General features: G+C 40.5%; 1 protein-coding gene across 1 annotated transcript in view; it reads left to right on the top strand.

Moving 5' to 3' along the window:
- The first annotated feature begins 3488 nt into the window (after positions 1–3488).
- Positions 3489–14842, top strand: part of clybl (citrate lyase beta like) — a 58220-nt gene continuing 46866 nt past the window's right edge. Inside the window, exon 1 of the mRNA XM_070838001.1 lies at positions 3489–3538. Coding sequence (XP_070694102.1) covers positions 3495–3538 — 44 coding nt within the window. The 5' untranslated portion in view covers positions 3489–3494. The remainder of the gene's footprint in view (positions 3539–14842) is intronic.

Here is a 14842-nt window from a genome sequence, read left to right on the forward strand (position 1 = left end):
CCCACAGCCTGACCCCCAAAACTCATGCCTGAGGGGGGAGATCCAAGCTAATGTAAGGAGGCAATAATTAAACATCTCGTGACTCTCAGCCAAGTGGCTTATAGGTGTTGCACTCTTAACATGAGAGCTTTATGACACATTGTCTGGTTCTTGAATGTGGCTTTTGCTCCTCATTACACATGACTCATGAGTGGTCGTGATGTGTCAGATTGGGCCCGTCCTGGTGCGTTGTGGTGATAGTGGTGATGATTGTTGAGGTTGTACAGGGTAAATTAGGAGTAAATCAAATTGAATCAGAAGTATTACACAGTAGCTGCCAAGCATGCAATTCAGTGCATGATACTTTAAAAAAAAAAAACGTTTTAAAAAAATGTTGAAATATCTGCCTATAGCACAGTGTTACTTGTAATTTCAGTATAAAAAACAGTCTTTTGAAGACAGACAACAATTTATTATCTTAAGTGACAAAATCTTTTAGGATATCCATTGTTTAATTAATAAAAAGTGTCATTGTCATCAACCAAAAATTAACCGTTTGTGTACAGCACATTAGTCAAAAAACAGTCATTAAAGAAACACTTAAAAAACCTTGTATTTTGTGTGATGATATTCAAGAAGAAAAGTGATGATCTATCATAACAAAATGATATAAACCGCACTATGTATTATGCAATAAAATTAGACACATAAACCCTTGTGATCTTTAACCTTTCTATGTTTAGAGTGCAGTTGGCTGTGAGGTTGTGTGCTGGTTTGATGGATGCAAAGAATGGACAAACATCAGCTCCCTCTAAAACCACAATGGAGACCTTGGATCTAAATGTCATGGTTTCATAACGGATACACTGACATTTGTGTGATGGGATTTAGCCATGGGTTAATATAGCCATTGCTGGCACGCTGCATTGATGTCCATCTCACTCGGGCTGTGAAGTCTATCTCACCATTTTTTTTTTTTTTTTTTTTTGTGGCCTCACAGAAGTTTCTTTCAAAGGGATGAATTGGATTCTATGCTGGTTAAAGCCAATTATTTTATCAGAAAAAAAAGTGTTTGATATGTAAGTTTGTTTTATATGATGTTAATGTGCCCCAGGAGCTGTTCAGATCCTTCTTTTTTGGTGAGTGTTGGGCTGGGTGTGGGGGCTGTTGGGGAAGGCAGGCGATCAGCATTAAAATCAGAGCATGTAAATCTAATCAATTATACAGTTTTTCAGATAAAATGTTGGTAAATCAAAACACATTTTCCAAAAGTCACAGTATAATGAGAAATTTAAATTGGAAACAGAAACCATTTGTTTATTATAAATGCCAGGGTGAGGTGGTGACTTGCCATCCATAAATTTCGTTATCCTTTCATATTCCTTTCATCTATGACTACAGCTTTGGCACTCATTCAAGATTTTAATGAACCCAGACTTCTGAGGCATCAAGGCCTAGTGATGCATTGTCCATTTGGATCAGGGAGTACAGAGGGGGGACAAAGGCAAAAAGCTTTTGCCTTTGACATAATATTTTATATTCTATTGCCTTACAGGGGGGTCATTAGGTGATTGCAACATTTAACAACATAACAGATTGACAAGAATAAACACATATTCAGCATATATCTGGAATTAACAACCAGACTGATGTTCTTGTGTGGATGTGTGTGTGTGTGTGTGTGTGTGTGTGTGTGTGCATGTGGCAAGGGGTGACTTGAATCAAAAAATAATTTTCTGTGCTTTATGAGGATACAGAGAACCCCCCTGCTCTGGCGCGACCTGGTGTCGGCTGCTTTCTTGGGCTCAGAGGTTCCTAGGGGAGACCAGAATGGAAGTTGAGCATCTTGCTGTGATCCAAAGAAAGTGTGCCAAATGCTATCAAAACTGGATTAGTAGACAACAATTGTATTCGATGAACAGAGGGGGGAGGGAAATAAGTAGTTTCCAAGTAACCCATGGATGGAATTTTCCAACTCCATTGCATTTTTTATCCCATGTAGGAATGGATGCACACATAAGCCCCCTTTGTTTAGGGATAAAATCTATATAACATAATCCAAGTTTTATCACCTGGTCATGGATGCACTGGAGAATCAGCAAGCACACTTAGATGTATTTCAGATTCAGAGTATAAAAAGCAATAACCTATTTATATTTATAGGTCATTTCAGATGTTGTGAGCCAGGAGGATCACTCATCACATGTTTTTCAAGTGTTATCAGCCTTTCGAAAACATAGATTACTTATCCAGCAGAAATGACCTGCAGGGTAAATAATGGCAAAATAGTCACATTATATCAGTGATTCCCAACATTTTAAGCTTGTGACAGCTTAAAGAGAAGCAGTGTCTACATGAGATCCCTCATTAAAGGTTCAATATGTCTGTGGGTTGCGAGCAGTTCAATCACAGACTGGTGTTTCCTGCTCAGGTTTTTAAAGTTGATTGGTGATTCAGAAAAAAAACCCAGAAAACAATTCGAGACAAGTCAGAAAAAATAAGAATTTCAGTATTTCAGCCTAATTTGTGCAGCAGAAATATGTTCTTTTTTTCACCATCTTTTAAAAAATCGCACAACCCTTTAAAATCATTGATCGAACTCCAGGTTGGGTGGGATTCCTTGACCCCATTGTGGTTGGTTCTATCTATCTATCTATCTATCTATCTATCTATCTATCTATCTATCTATCTATCTATCTATCTATCTATCTATCTATCTATCTATCTATCTATGAGTGTGTGTGTGTGTATTTATATATCACTCTTCCTTACATTAATATATCACATCATGACTTGCTTTGTTATGATGTTATGATGTCAAGGCAGGAAAAAATGCTCATCGTGGACTTAACTCTTTTCCTCTATTTCTACTTGTAGAGCCAAATACACTTGGTTCTACAATCTTCATAAAGTCCAGTAAGTCCAGCAGCATATTCACATTTAAATACACCCACAGCCCAATGTCTGTTCGCTGAATGCTGACATTTGGAGCGAATCCCCTGCTGACCTAATCATGGCAAATATTGCGTGTCATTTGTGCTCTACATTTGGACCTGGCTGATGGTAGTGGTAGTAATTCACCACTGCTGTGAGAGGGAACTCCTGGGGTAAAGAGCCTGGTTCTCAAATCCCTCTTTACTTTTATTCATCCCCTGTTTCTCTCGTTTGCAAGCTTCAGCCCATCTCTGTCCCAGAGTTACTGTGGACAGAGGCCATTTGTGAGGCAAATAATCATAATAACCACACAGAACGTCACTGATTCAAATAATCACTGTTTATCAACTATAAGTAATTTGTATTTTCTCTTTTGAGCCATCTAGTAAAATAAATGTCCCTCCTCCCTCCTCAACATTACCATCTCACTACTTACTCGCTGTTTACCTTCCCATGTGCTCGTAGGCCTCCAGAGCCCGCCCCCCTCCATGTCGTAGCCAATCACGTTGCTCGTTCTGTTAGAGGGAAACTCGTTTTCAGCCAATAGCTGCTCGCTCCTTTGGCGCGTCATTGAAACAAACATGGCGGCGCACATCAGCAGAGCTGTGAAACAACTTCTCCCACAGTAAGTCAGCTTGTGTTTTTTATTTCTTATTTTATCTCTGCTTGTCCTGAGTTTGTTGTGCCGCTTGTTGAATAGTTAAAAGTTTAACGTCGCTTACTCTGGTGGATACGTCTCTGTTTTTAACATGGTAGCGGCTGGTAGCCAAAGGTTGTGTTTGTGGTGTGGAGGGAAGAGCAGCAGCTGGCACCTGTGTTTCCAACATTATATTCGCTTGTCATCGCTGTTATGTGAGCCCCGTGGCTTGGTATGGACTTATTGGTAGCTGCTTGTTGCTTTGTGTTTGGTTAGAAAAGCTGGAAATGCGCAGAGAGCTCGTGTCTCTGGCTCAGAGGACACAAACTAGCTACGTCGTTATGGATCCCATTAACACACTGCAGACAGGTAGTCAGGTGAGGAAAGTTCAAGCCTGGCTGCTGGGGAAAAAGTGCAAGTGTAAGCGGAGTGTGATTGTTTGGCTGTTTATTCTGAGGATGTCACCTTGTAGGGGAGACCAGGGGCAAGTGTAACATCTCAAATTGCACCAGTCAGAACCATGAAACTCAAGGCCTGTGATTAACCCACCAGAGGACTCACAGTTTTTCTGCCAAACTCCTTTTTGAGGTAGGAAAGTAAATTGTTTCTTCATCCACAGTATTGTTCTTGTAGTGTCTTAACCTTTTAATGTCTATTCATTTAAATCTGTCTATTGTTGATAACCATATTATCATCTAATGTTTGACATCTGTGTCAAATATTTGCTTTTTTTAATTTTTATTTTATAAGCTGGGTAGCTTGTGTCATGGGTGGTGCAGTTGAGTTCAGCTAAACTAAGCTAAGATAAGATAAGATAAGCTAAGACAAACTAAGACAAGCTGAGCTAAGACAAGCTGAGCTAAGACAAGCTGAGCTAAGACAAGCTGAGCTAAGACAAGCTGAGCTAAGACAAGCTGAGCTAAGATAAGATGAGTTAAGATAAGATGAGTTAAGATAAGATATTCTGTTATTAGTTCCACAACGGGGAAATTTACAACGTTACAGCAGCGGTGGGTAACAAAAATAGAGAGTTCAGTACAATACAAGCAATAAATAAATGCTAAACTAGTAACACTGTGTCACAGTTGACCCTGACATCATCAAAATGCTGTCCTGCTTAGTAATGACATTGAAACAGATGATTTCGTGTGTTCTGTGTTAGCTCACATATGCTGTTACAATCACCCCTGCACAAGCGGGTGGATGTAATATTTGACTTCTACTGTTTTTATCGTTATTGTGACTAACATTGCTTGTAAAAACATTGATGACTGCTAACAAGTTCAACACAGAAGAGGTTTTAGAGCAACAACATCAAATACATGGACATGGTGTCTGTGACAAAGAGGTGGAACAGAGGCAGGCCGAATGAATCCTGATTGCAGAAACATAACCGTCTAGCTCTGAGGTTTAGGGTTAGCTGCCAGGCAAGCGAATACTAAGACGCTTGGCTAAAAAGCTAGACTATATGCCACTCTGCATTGCTGCAGCTCATTTCTGTCTGACTCCCTGCTGTGCAGTTCAGGCTGACCCCATAACACCAAGATCCGTTTGAAATAAACGTATCAAGTCTATGATGATGATCATAGACCCTATATACCTATATGATCTATACATATCATCTTTAAGTTAGCACTGGTAAAGTACCAGTGAAGCCATATTTGGTAAGGATCAAGTTAAAACAGACAGATGGAGGCAGACGCAATGTATTTAATTAAATAATGTTATATTTATGTGTGTGTGTGTGTGTGTATATATAAATATATATGTTATATTCTTAAGCCTTAAATTCAAAAAGGGTGAGTTATAACATTCTCCCCCTGTACAGTTGTGATGAATGGGGAAATTAGCTAGAGACTAAAACCAGGCTTTGTACCAGGTTGTAGACATATTTATTTGTGCTTTGAAGTCGAGCATTTTAACATGAGTGTCTATGGGGATTGACTCTCCTCAGAGAGCCAGCCTCAAATGGCAATTCGAGGAACTGTAGTTTTTGGCACTTCAACGTTGGCTTTAATTTGTAGCCGCGGAGATCGCCGCTTGATCAAAACCAAAGATTGTGAAGCGCTCCCAGTCTCTCCTAGGGTGCAGATTTGATGATGTTATTGTGTTGTTGTTATCCAGTTAGATGTTATATTGTTGCACAGCTGATCTAAAGGTATCTGTAATACCCTCTACTCTTGTGTGGTCTGATGTTGAGGAGGGTGTATTCTGTTGTGTTTCCATTTTGCTTTCAGTGTAATTTTATATCATCAAGGAGAAGGACTGTATTTGCAATGCTGAAAAGTAGGTTTAAACTTTCTTTTGTTTCCATTTAATGTTACATTTGTTTTTCCGAGTGTCAGATATTACTAACTAATCTCGTAGTGTCAATCTATGGCAGCATGTGGACTCCTGGACAGGTCTGTGCTATGGTGGCCAAGAGGGGTCAATACACCAAGGCTGAGCAATACACCTGTTTACTTTCTCTCCAAGAGTGAGATAAGAGGAGCTATGGTACTGTCATGCTTTTGCGAGGTGGTTAGCCTAGCTTAGCTCAAAGGCTGGAAGCCTGGTTTTCTCTGGAGTTCAGAAATACGCCAACAGCGCCTCTAATTTTACATGTTTGTAGGTTGTTTAATCCGTAAAACAATGAAAACAATGAAAATTTGTGTGTTTTAGATGGAATTGCGTCCTGCAGTCATTTCTATTTGATCTGCCCTGTGCCTCTGTGCAGGGCATCTTCAGTGGTAGTGCTGGTTGCCTGGCAACCTCACTGTGATTACTGTCTGGTGTTATTAAAGAAATTGGTGACGCCCAATACCTTTTAATAACTTCCAGAAACCTGCTTGTTTTTTCTATATTTGCATGTTTTTTTTCCTACATGTTCATGCTCAAATAATAGATAAACATGGTTTATCTATTATGGTCAGACAAATTCAACAGTCTTGTGATAAATCCTACCTTCATGAAGGCTATGATGTTCAGGTTTTGTTGAAACGGAGGTTAATTCAACTTTCTGGTCATTTGGAGGTTTCTGTTTTTTACACTGCTGACTAATTTTGCTTTATACTACTGTAAGTGGTGTTTTATATATTTATATATCATTTATATTCTTTTTAATCCTCACTGGAAGCATCTTGGTCATAATCTTTTCTAGTATCTAATATTGATGTAACTCTAGCCCCTTTTTGTTTCTATATCAATTGATTTGACAACACATAATGGAAGTTATGTTAATGAAGGCTATTATTGCTTACAAGTGTCTTTTTTTAGCAAAAGCCAACATTAAACCAAATCAATAATTGAGCCAAACTCGGGCCAACAAGGGTTAAACATGTCATTTGAAGCAAAGGTCAGTGATGTACTCATAGGTTATATAATCTGCATGTTTATATTTATATCTGTTTTGATGAACAGTTGATTGTTTTAGTCATCTTTCTTTTTTCCATCACTGTAAATTGTTACGCTAGAAAATTCAATACTTGCATCTCAAAGTATGTAATGACATTGAAAAACATCAAACAAGACTGAGAGTGGCTAAAAGCTAACTTGAACATGCAAATATCACTTCTGATCACTGTGCCTGATTTCAGTCATAGAGCGGTTCAGTGTCATTCTTGATTTAATACATTGTACACATTTCCTCCTGGACAACTTTTCAGGCTCAGAAATACTTCTCGCTTTAATCCTTGTAATATGCTCACAATGCCGAAGCAAAGATGCTGATGTTTAGCAGGTATAAGCTTGGTAGAATGTGAGCATGCTGACTTTAGCAAAGTAGGATTTCAATGAACATAAAGTAGGCTACAGCTTGGACTCATGGGAATGTCGTTAGCTGGGTCATAAACCAAAGTATTGGACATTAGAGAATTATCACCTAATGGTGGAGCTACATTAAGAGGTTATTTCACTTCCTCCACGCACCTAGTGTAGCTACAAATTGCAATATATTGTAAGATCCAGTGTTTTTGGAGTCTTTGCTGCTTCAATTTTGACAGTTCTTTTAAAAATCTGTCTCATGCAAGTCCCCCCACCTGATGGAGGTGCAATACTAACCTGCTGGAGTACTCCTTTAGGAATAAAAAAAACACATGTCATGGGATTCAGTGACAGATGGTTAGCAGTCAAAGATGCACAGCGCTCTTCCATCTTTATTAATTGTTGCACAAATCTCATAGGAGGTATAATGAGAAACTTCAAACAGTTCGAGTGTCAGTTACAAAGAACTTAAGTGGGTTTAATATTCTGGTAATGTGTCGATACTGGTCAGCTACATCGTGACATGTGGCTCTAATTCAAGGCGTATGAATTTCCAGAGGCACAAAGCTGATGATCCTGCCAAATTAGAGTGAGAAGTGACTGTCACGCCAGTCTGTGTGTGTGTGTGTGTGTGTGTGTGTGTGTGTCTTTGTCTGTTGTGCTTGTTGTGATAGCCTGAACAGATAAGAAATAAGATGTTATAATTCTCAATAATTTGTTTATCTAATTATTCTTGTAGTATTTCTTATTGATTTTATAAAGTGAAAGATCTTTCCAGATTTTTTTTTTTTTAAAAAGATTTTTGCAGTATGTGACTCGTGTACAGCGTAAGCATATAAAAAGTCTATGTTTCTAATGGGATTCATATTGAATTTTGGCTGGGGCTTTCTGGGAGCAGTAGCTACATGGTTAAATGCAGGCCGCTCAGATGGCTGGAGCTTGGAGAGGAATGTGTGTGCTTGTTTTATGGACAGCCTAGAGCCCTTGCCCTGGCATTGGCGGCAGACTGCTCTTTGTCACAAACACCCTCGTGTCAAAGATGCAACAGCATCCTGGAGGAAGCATTGACTGCTGCTATGAAGTCGACAAGTGATGAAAGTAGCCTAGAGGTTGTCAATTAAGAGAGCCAAGGCCTGGACCTTATAAGTTAATGGGCAGTTTCCCCTCTCAGGGCCTGCTAGGGCTTTATAGCACAGCTTATAAAAACCCCAAGTGTAATGCACCCCTATAACGTTTTCAATTAAGAGAACGGGCATAAAGCAGTGCAGACACTTGGCAGTCATACTAGAATGTTTGCAAAGTGGCATTTGGCATAAATTGGGAGGGGAATTTTCAATTGCCCCAGTTGTTTTAAAGCAGCGGCTACTGCGCAGAATTTTATTTTGATGGCACTTCATGCTGACTGGAAGCATTACCGACTTCCTGGTGTCTTCCCATTACCAGTTCTTTTAGCTTGGTCATATGGCTGCATAGCCTGAAGTTTAAAAGCCCCGTCTTCTCAGTTGTAAAAGCGATTAGAGGCAAGACAGGACGTGCTTTTAATGTACACATGTACTATTATCACACACTTAATATTGGTACAAAGTGTCATTTTAAATGCATTAGTCAATAAACGGTAAATTGACTTATTTCCATTCAGAATTGTCCTATAATACAAAAGGAATTTACATGTAATGAAATTAAAGAAATTGAAATAAAAATGAGCAGGTTATTGTTTGTAAATCATTGTACTTTACAAATAAATGTGTTGTAGTAATTGCAATTAGCAGTTATACACCATAACCCCCCTGTTTGTAATGCTATTAGAAATAAGTGATCATTCTAAGCACTTAAAGAAAATCCCCTCAGTCATCTGGTGTCTTCTGTGGTTGAGCTGGCTTTGGCTTCCGGTAGAAAAATAAATGAGTGTTGAATAAACACCAGTGTGTTGACACCTCATTTCCTCATTGATTGGTGGTGGAAGCTGAGCTTGAGGTGTGTGGCCATAATCCAATCAAGCAAGAAAACAACCACGGGGACTGTGTGACTAAATTCTTAAGCGAGGGAGGGCGAGCAGGTTGGCCAAGTAACCCCAAACCCTATGCTGTATGGCTTCGTTCAACTATTGAAAGCTATCTAATGTTTTTACTAGACACACATTCTTGGCTACTGCTTCACCGTATCAGAGTTTGCCTGCAGTCTGTTATATGTTTTATGTTTTTGAAAAATATGGGAGCCACTTCTAAAGGCCTCTCTTAATTTCTGTCCCGTATAGCATGTATGCGTCATCAAGCACTATTTGTTTCGCTGAGATGAATTAAACAACACTCACAAAATACATGTTGGGGTTCAAGTAAAAGGAAAAAAAAAACCCACAGCATCACTGGCGTTGGGTGTATTCGGCAGTTTTTGTTGTACTCTTTGCCTTTTTTTGAGCCAATGAATCAATAAATCGCTCTATTACCTGTTGTTGACCCAGTGAGTCCTGCCTTTGAAATTTGTAACAGAGCATTAAGTAACACATGTTGCTGTGTGAAAACAAAGCTCTGGTGGCTGGCGTGGTCACCAGCTGAGTAAACGTGGTTGAGGGAGCTGTGTGGGATGGCAGAGGAGAGAGGCCTACACTTGTCTCAGCGCCGGCCAAGGTGGATCCATGCGGCCAACAGATGGATATGTTACCCTGATCCCCGCAGAAAAAAAACAGAAAAAAAACAACGAAAACAAGTGCCTCTGCTCCAGAACTGAAGCCTTTGATCAACAGCACATCTTTTGGCTTCAGAGTAGGACTTCTTCGGACCCCAGAGCGCACATGGAATCGCATCTGTACAAACACGGCCGGGGAGGAATGTGTGAACAATGCAACAAAAGAATTTTGTTCTTGAAACGTGGGGAGGACTTGGCTAACGAGTGGTTTATGTGGTTTAGAGTTTGAGGGTTGTGGTCGGGTTGAATGCGAAGCTGGGGAAATACTCTCTGTTTTTACTGTTTTTAATGATAACACGAGTGTGAAACTCGTGTTTTTGCGTTTTACAAATGTGAGCCAATACAAGTGCTGCGACGAAATGATCCCTTTTAAGACAGGGTGTCAAAAAAAAAAAAAGTTTGACACAACAGATGCATCTGCTACAAAAAGCATTCGTGTTGTGGTTCTAGGTTTCTGCAGTGTCGTTGTCGAAGCTACTTATCCTTAATCTATTTACATGTTATAGTCAGTATGTATGGCACTAAACGGCCATCACATTATCATTATATCATGATAAATATATTATAATATATGTATATTTTAATATTATTATTATTAGATATCACATACAGACCTCCTGAGAGACCACCCATTTTCCTCATGCTTGTCACGACAAGTGTCGATCTATTTACTGAACTGTATTAGAACATTTACTGTAGGCATGACTAACAATTTCTAATAAAGAATATGTTGGGCTGGTACAGTTTAGCCCGTGTAGCATTAATTGGGTAGCAGTCAGAGTTGTGTGTGGGCAGGATATTGCTTCCAGATTTGGAGTCAGCTCCACTGTCAAAAGGCCAAAGGGGTTGTTTGGGCTATTAAATAGATACAGATTTGGGTTCAATTTACACCTCAGAAACCTGTAGGAGCACATCTGCATCACTGACAGTAAATCATTTTTCTCAGTTTATTAGGGGAAACTGTGTCTTGCCCTGTCCCCTTTTTCCTTGCCATGATGGTGTTTTGGTCTTCTCACGGCACTGAGGTTGGCTCATTGCCATGGTGATGGTCATATAGTTCCAGGGCGATGAGGTGTAATTTACCCAGCATTTCCTGTCTGATACACGGCACCCTAATGAGTAAGAGGCCTGCTTTTATAGCAGAGTGTTTGTTAACCAGGCACAGCGGGGAGGGGTTGTGTGTGCGTGTCCGTGTGTGTGGTTCTCTGTGCCATTCTGCCTTAACATGTTTGTTTGAGCGTATGTACACCTATAGGTGGGTCTGTCTGTAATAGTACATGGGTCCATGCTGCGGCCACATGGCTGCAGTTCTTGGTCTGACCCCTCGGTGTCAGTATTGACAGTGTGCTTTGTGATGAGGACTTCAGGAGCAGCTTTTAGTTTTTGTTCTTTTACTAAGTGAAGTTTCATCTCATTAGATAGTCTTACATTGTCACTGAGTGACTATCCAGGAAACCTCATTCAGAATATTAACAACTGCATCGACATGATGAAGTTATGATGTCTGGAAACTGGCTTTTTCCTTTTGTGAGGAGCCAGGAAAAAGTCATATTAGTAGTTTGTGTCTTTTAGTAAAACCAGTAGCAAAATGTAGTAGTTTGTTACAGCCAAGTCAGATTAAACTGCAGAAAGTAAATCATCTAAGTCTGAGTCACAAAGGCTAAAAACTGCTGCTGAGTTTAAATTACATTTAATGCTTAACGATTAGTCAACTAACCAATTCGTCATTTGACAGAAAATCAGTGAGTGAAATATTTGATTAACAGCTGCATTTAGGTCATTTTATTAGGTAACTACCAAATATATACTATGACCTGCTGCTCAGACATAGTTCTCTCTTACTTTCTGCTGGGTAAGCAATTGTGTGGGCAAGGGCAGTTCTTGGTGGGCATCTGTCAATTTTGACACTTTACAGACTTGATCAACAGGTAAATGAATTAATCAGCTGCAGACCTCATTTCCTCAAGTGCTACATAACATTTAGTACCAGTGTTGTAATTATAGAATTACTGCTGTCACAAACAGCAGGTTGTGATTTGATGTACGTTACGTGCTGCAGATGTATGAAGTTAACTGAATGGCTGAATGTGCATACGATATTCAAGATACTGAAACAAAATAATAAGGCTCATGGTGAGAGGGGTGTAAAGGACCCTGATGACTTGGATGGAGAGAGAGAGTGGGAGGGTGAGAGGAAGAGGGAGAGCATTTTTGATCTTGTGCTTGCCATCGTGATTCTCCATTGAACTCCACGGTTCTTCACAGCTTCTGTACAGTCAGAAAAGTTCTCTCCTTGACTGGGCCATATTGAACCGCTATGATCATTTACACACGAAACCCTTCGCTGGAATCAGGACAACTGTGATGCGACTGTCTCTCTGAACTCATGAAAAATAATAACAGTGCTGTTTCTGATCCATTTGGGCATGTAGAGAACAGTTGGCTGGTTCCATGAGGTGTTTTTGGAACAGGTTCTCGTCACATTGCTGGCCCGAGTTTGCAGACAGGCAGCCTCCTGTTAGCACTGTACTTCATTAGAACCAGGTTTCAGTGGTACCACACACATTCAGACAGCACGGCTATCTCCCGAGCATCAAAGGAGGTTTTATACAAAGGGTTGTCTCTGTGTCTGTCTTCCCATCAGTGTTTGCTAATGATGCATGCTGCACACGTTTTTAACATTGACACCCTCCTCTTCCCATCACTCATTCACACCCTCGGTCTCTGTTTCTACTTCCCTCTCTCCCTCTCTCTCTCCCTCTCTCTCTGCCATTCTTGGTGTTTGTTTGGCTGCTGGGTTTTGTTTGTTTATTGTTTCCAGATGGCAGACGCAGACTTCATTTGTGTGGCTTTCAAGTTCCCAGAGAGCTTTTTACTGCCTTGGCTCAAGCGCTTATCCTGTTTCCTCTAGCCGGGCTTTATGATGGGCCCTTTATACGTAGCAACTGGAAACAACTGTCACTACCAGTCTGCGTCGGGGAAGGCAGGAGAAAGCCCGGTGAAAGTGTTTCTTTTTCTGTACACTCTCCATCTGAACATCTTCATTAGTGACAGAGCAGGCTGATCCACAGAGGATGGTGTTTCTTTTCCCAGAGGGTGAACTTTACTGGCTTCACAGTGTAAGAGAAAATCCCCTTGATTGTGTTCTCTCCTCCAAACTTTAACTGTACCATCAGCAGTCCCACAGAGAAATCGGATACAATGTGCAAACCTAATTCTTTGTTGTCATGATGGTTAGGCAGTGTGCTCCCACTAGTGATGAATCTGGTAGTATGTTTTTTTTTTTTTTTTTTCAGGACCTTGCTGAGTCTAGTCTGGCCGTCATTAAGCGCTGTGACATCACTTATTTACAGGAACCCAGGAGGGCGACTTGCCCAGTAAATGTGGGGGAGGACCAGTGCCTGTCTTTACTCATCGGATGCGGTTTTAAGATGGAGCAGTAATCAAAGCTCTCAGCTATATAAAACCCACCCCTTTTCCTTAAGGAGGCCTTTTCTTCTGGCTGCTGCTGAATGAGTGATTACCCTGGCATTCCAACCTGCCTAATCCCATTTTTAGCAGTGATTTAACACAGAGTAGCATTGGCCAAGGCGCTGCATTCATTACCCTACCCCCCCCCAAAAAAATTGCTCACTGGAAGGAAACATCAACCTGTTGGGCTTCATTTTGCTTCAACATGGGAACAAATAGTTTGGTTGAGCAGACACTTTCTCATGTAAAAGTCATCATCTGGAGGATCCCAGGAAGCCAGCTGTGCCACTGTCCCATTCTTCATGCATTGAAGGTCCGCACGTGTTTTCAGATGGCGTCAGCTCGAATCACGGGATAACGATGTGCTTGTTTGGGCTCTACTGGTTCCCATGATGTGTGCAAACACGGAGGTTGTAAAGCCATATATGTCCGGAGTGGTGGCACCGTCATCATACTAACCCGCTTGTGACCCTGCACAAGGGGATCCGAGCTGAAGTGTGAGGGGATCCGACGTTAATGTTCACGTAATCAGTGGTGTTTGTGTTTTACCACCACTGAGCGCCTGGCTGGCCGGTTAATCTCATCAGGGTTTGGGCTCTGGTGCTGGGGTGAGGGAGAGGACAGCCTAGCATGACCCATATCCCCGTGCCAGGACGGCTACAACACTCCGGCTCTACTGTGTTGTTCCATCAGAGTTTACTACGAGGCCCTCTGCCAGGGTGTTTACTACCGAACTGTCTGGCACAACAAGATAATGCCTGTGCTAATGCCCTCTAAGGACACAGCCACTCTCACTATGGAGGGTCTGCTCTTTTTCATCACGCCAGACTCTTTGTAACTTCATGATAACATCATTGAGTTATACTGGGCCATAGACATTACGTTGTAACAGGTTCATAGTGTTAATAGGTAGTAATATCCTGTTCTGTACATGGGGTGGACAAAATAAGTCGTGTCAGACGAAAATGGAAAGGGTGATATTGTGATTTTCTTATGTGTCATTCAGAAAATCGTGTGCTCTGTTACCTGACATCACACGGCTCCTGAGAAAGCCTCACTTTACATTGTTTCTCTTTCCTTTGGCAGTCTATAAAAGCTGTTATTTCTATATGACCATGCGAGCCAGGACTATAACCTATGATTATTTTCATTATAGAATAATCTGACAATTATTTTCTTAATATTTGATTCGTTGCTTGCTCTTTTTTTTTTTTTTTGCCCATAACCCAAAGATATTCAGGTTGCTGTCATAGAGGAGTAAAGAAATGAGATGAATTTCTTTTTTCTTAAAAAAAACTTTTTGTATTTTTCAACAATGCTAATAATTGGAAGGTAACTAATCGATTAATAGTTGAAGCTCTAACGTGGACCGACTTCACTTGCATATCCTCCAAATCA

The sequence above is a fragment of the Pempheris klunzingeri genome, chromosome 10 (genome assembly GCF_042242105.1).
Source record: "Pempheris klunzingeri isolate RE-2024b chromosome 10, fPemKlu1.hap1, whole genome shotgun sequence".
NCBI lineage: Eukaryota > Metazoa > Chordata > Actinopteri > Acropomatiformes > Pempheridae > Pempheris > Pempheris klunzingeri.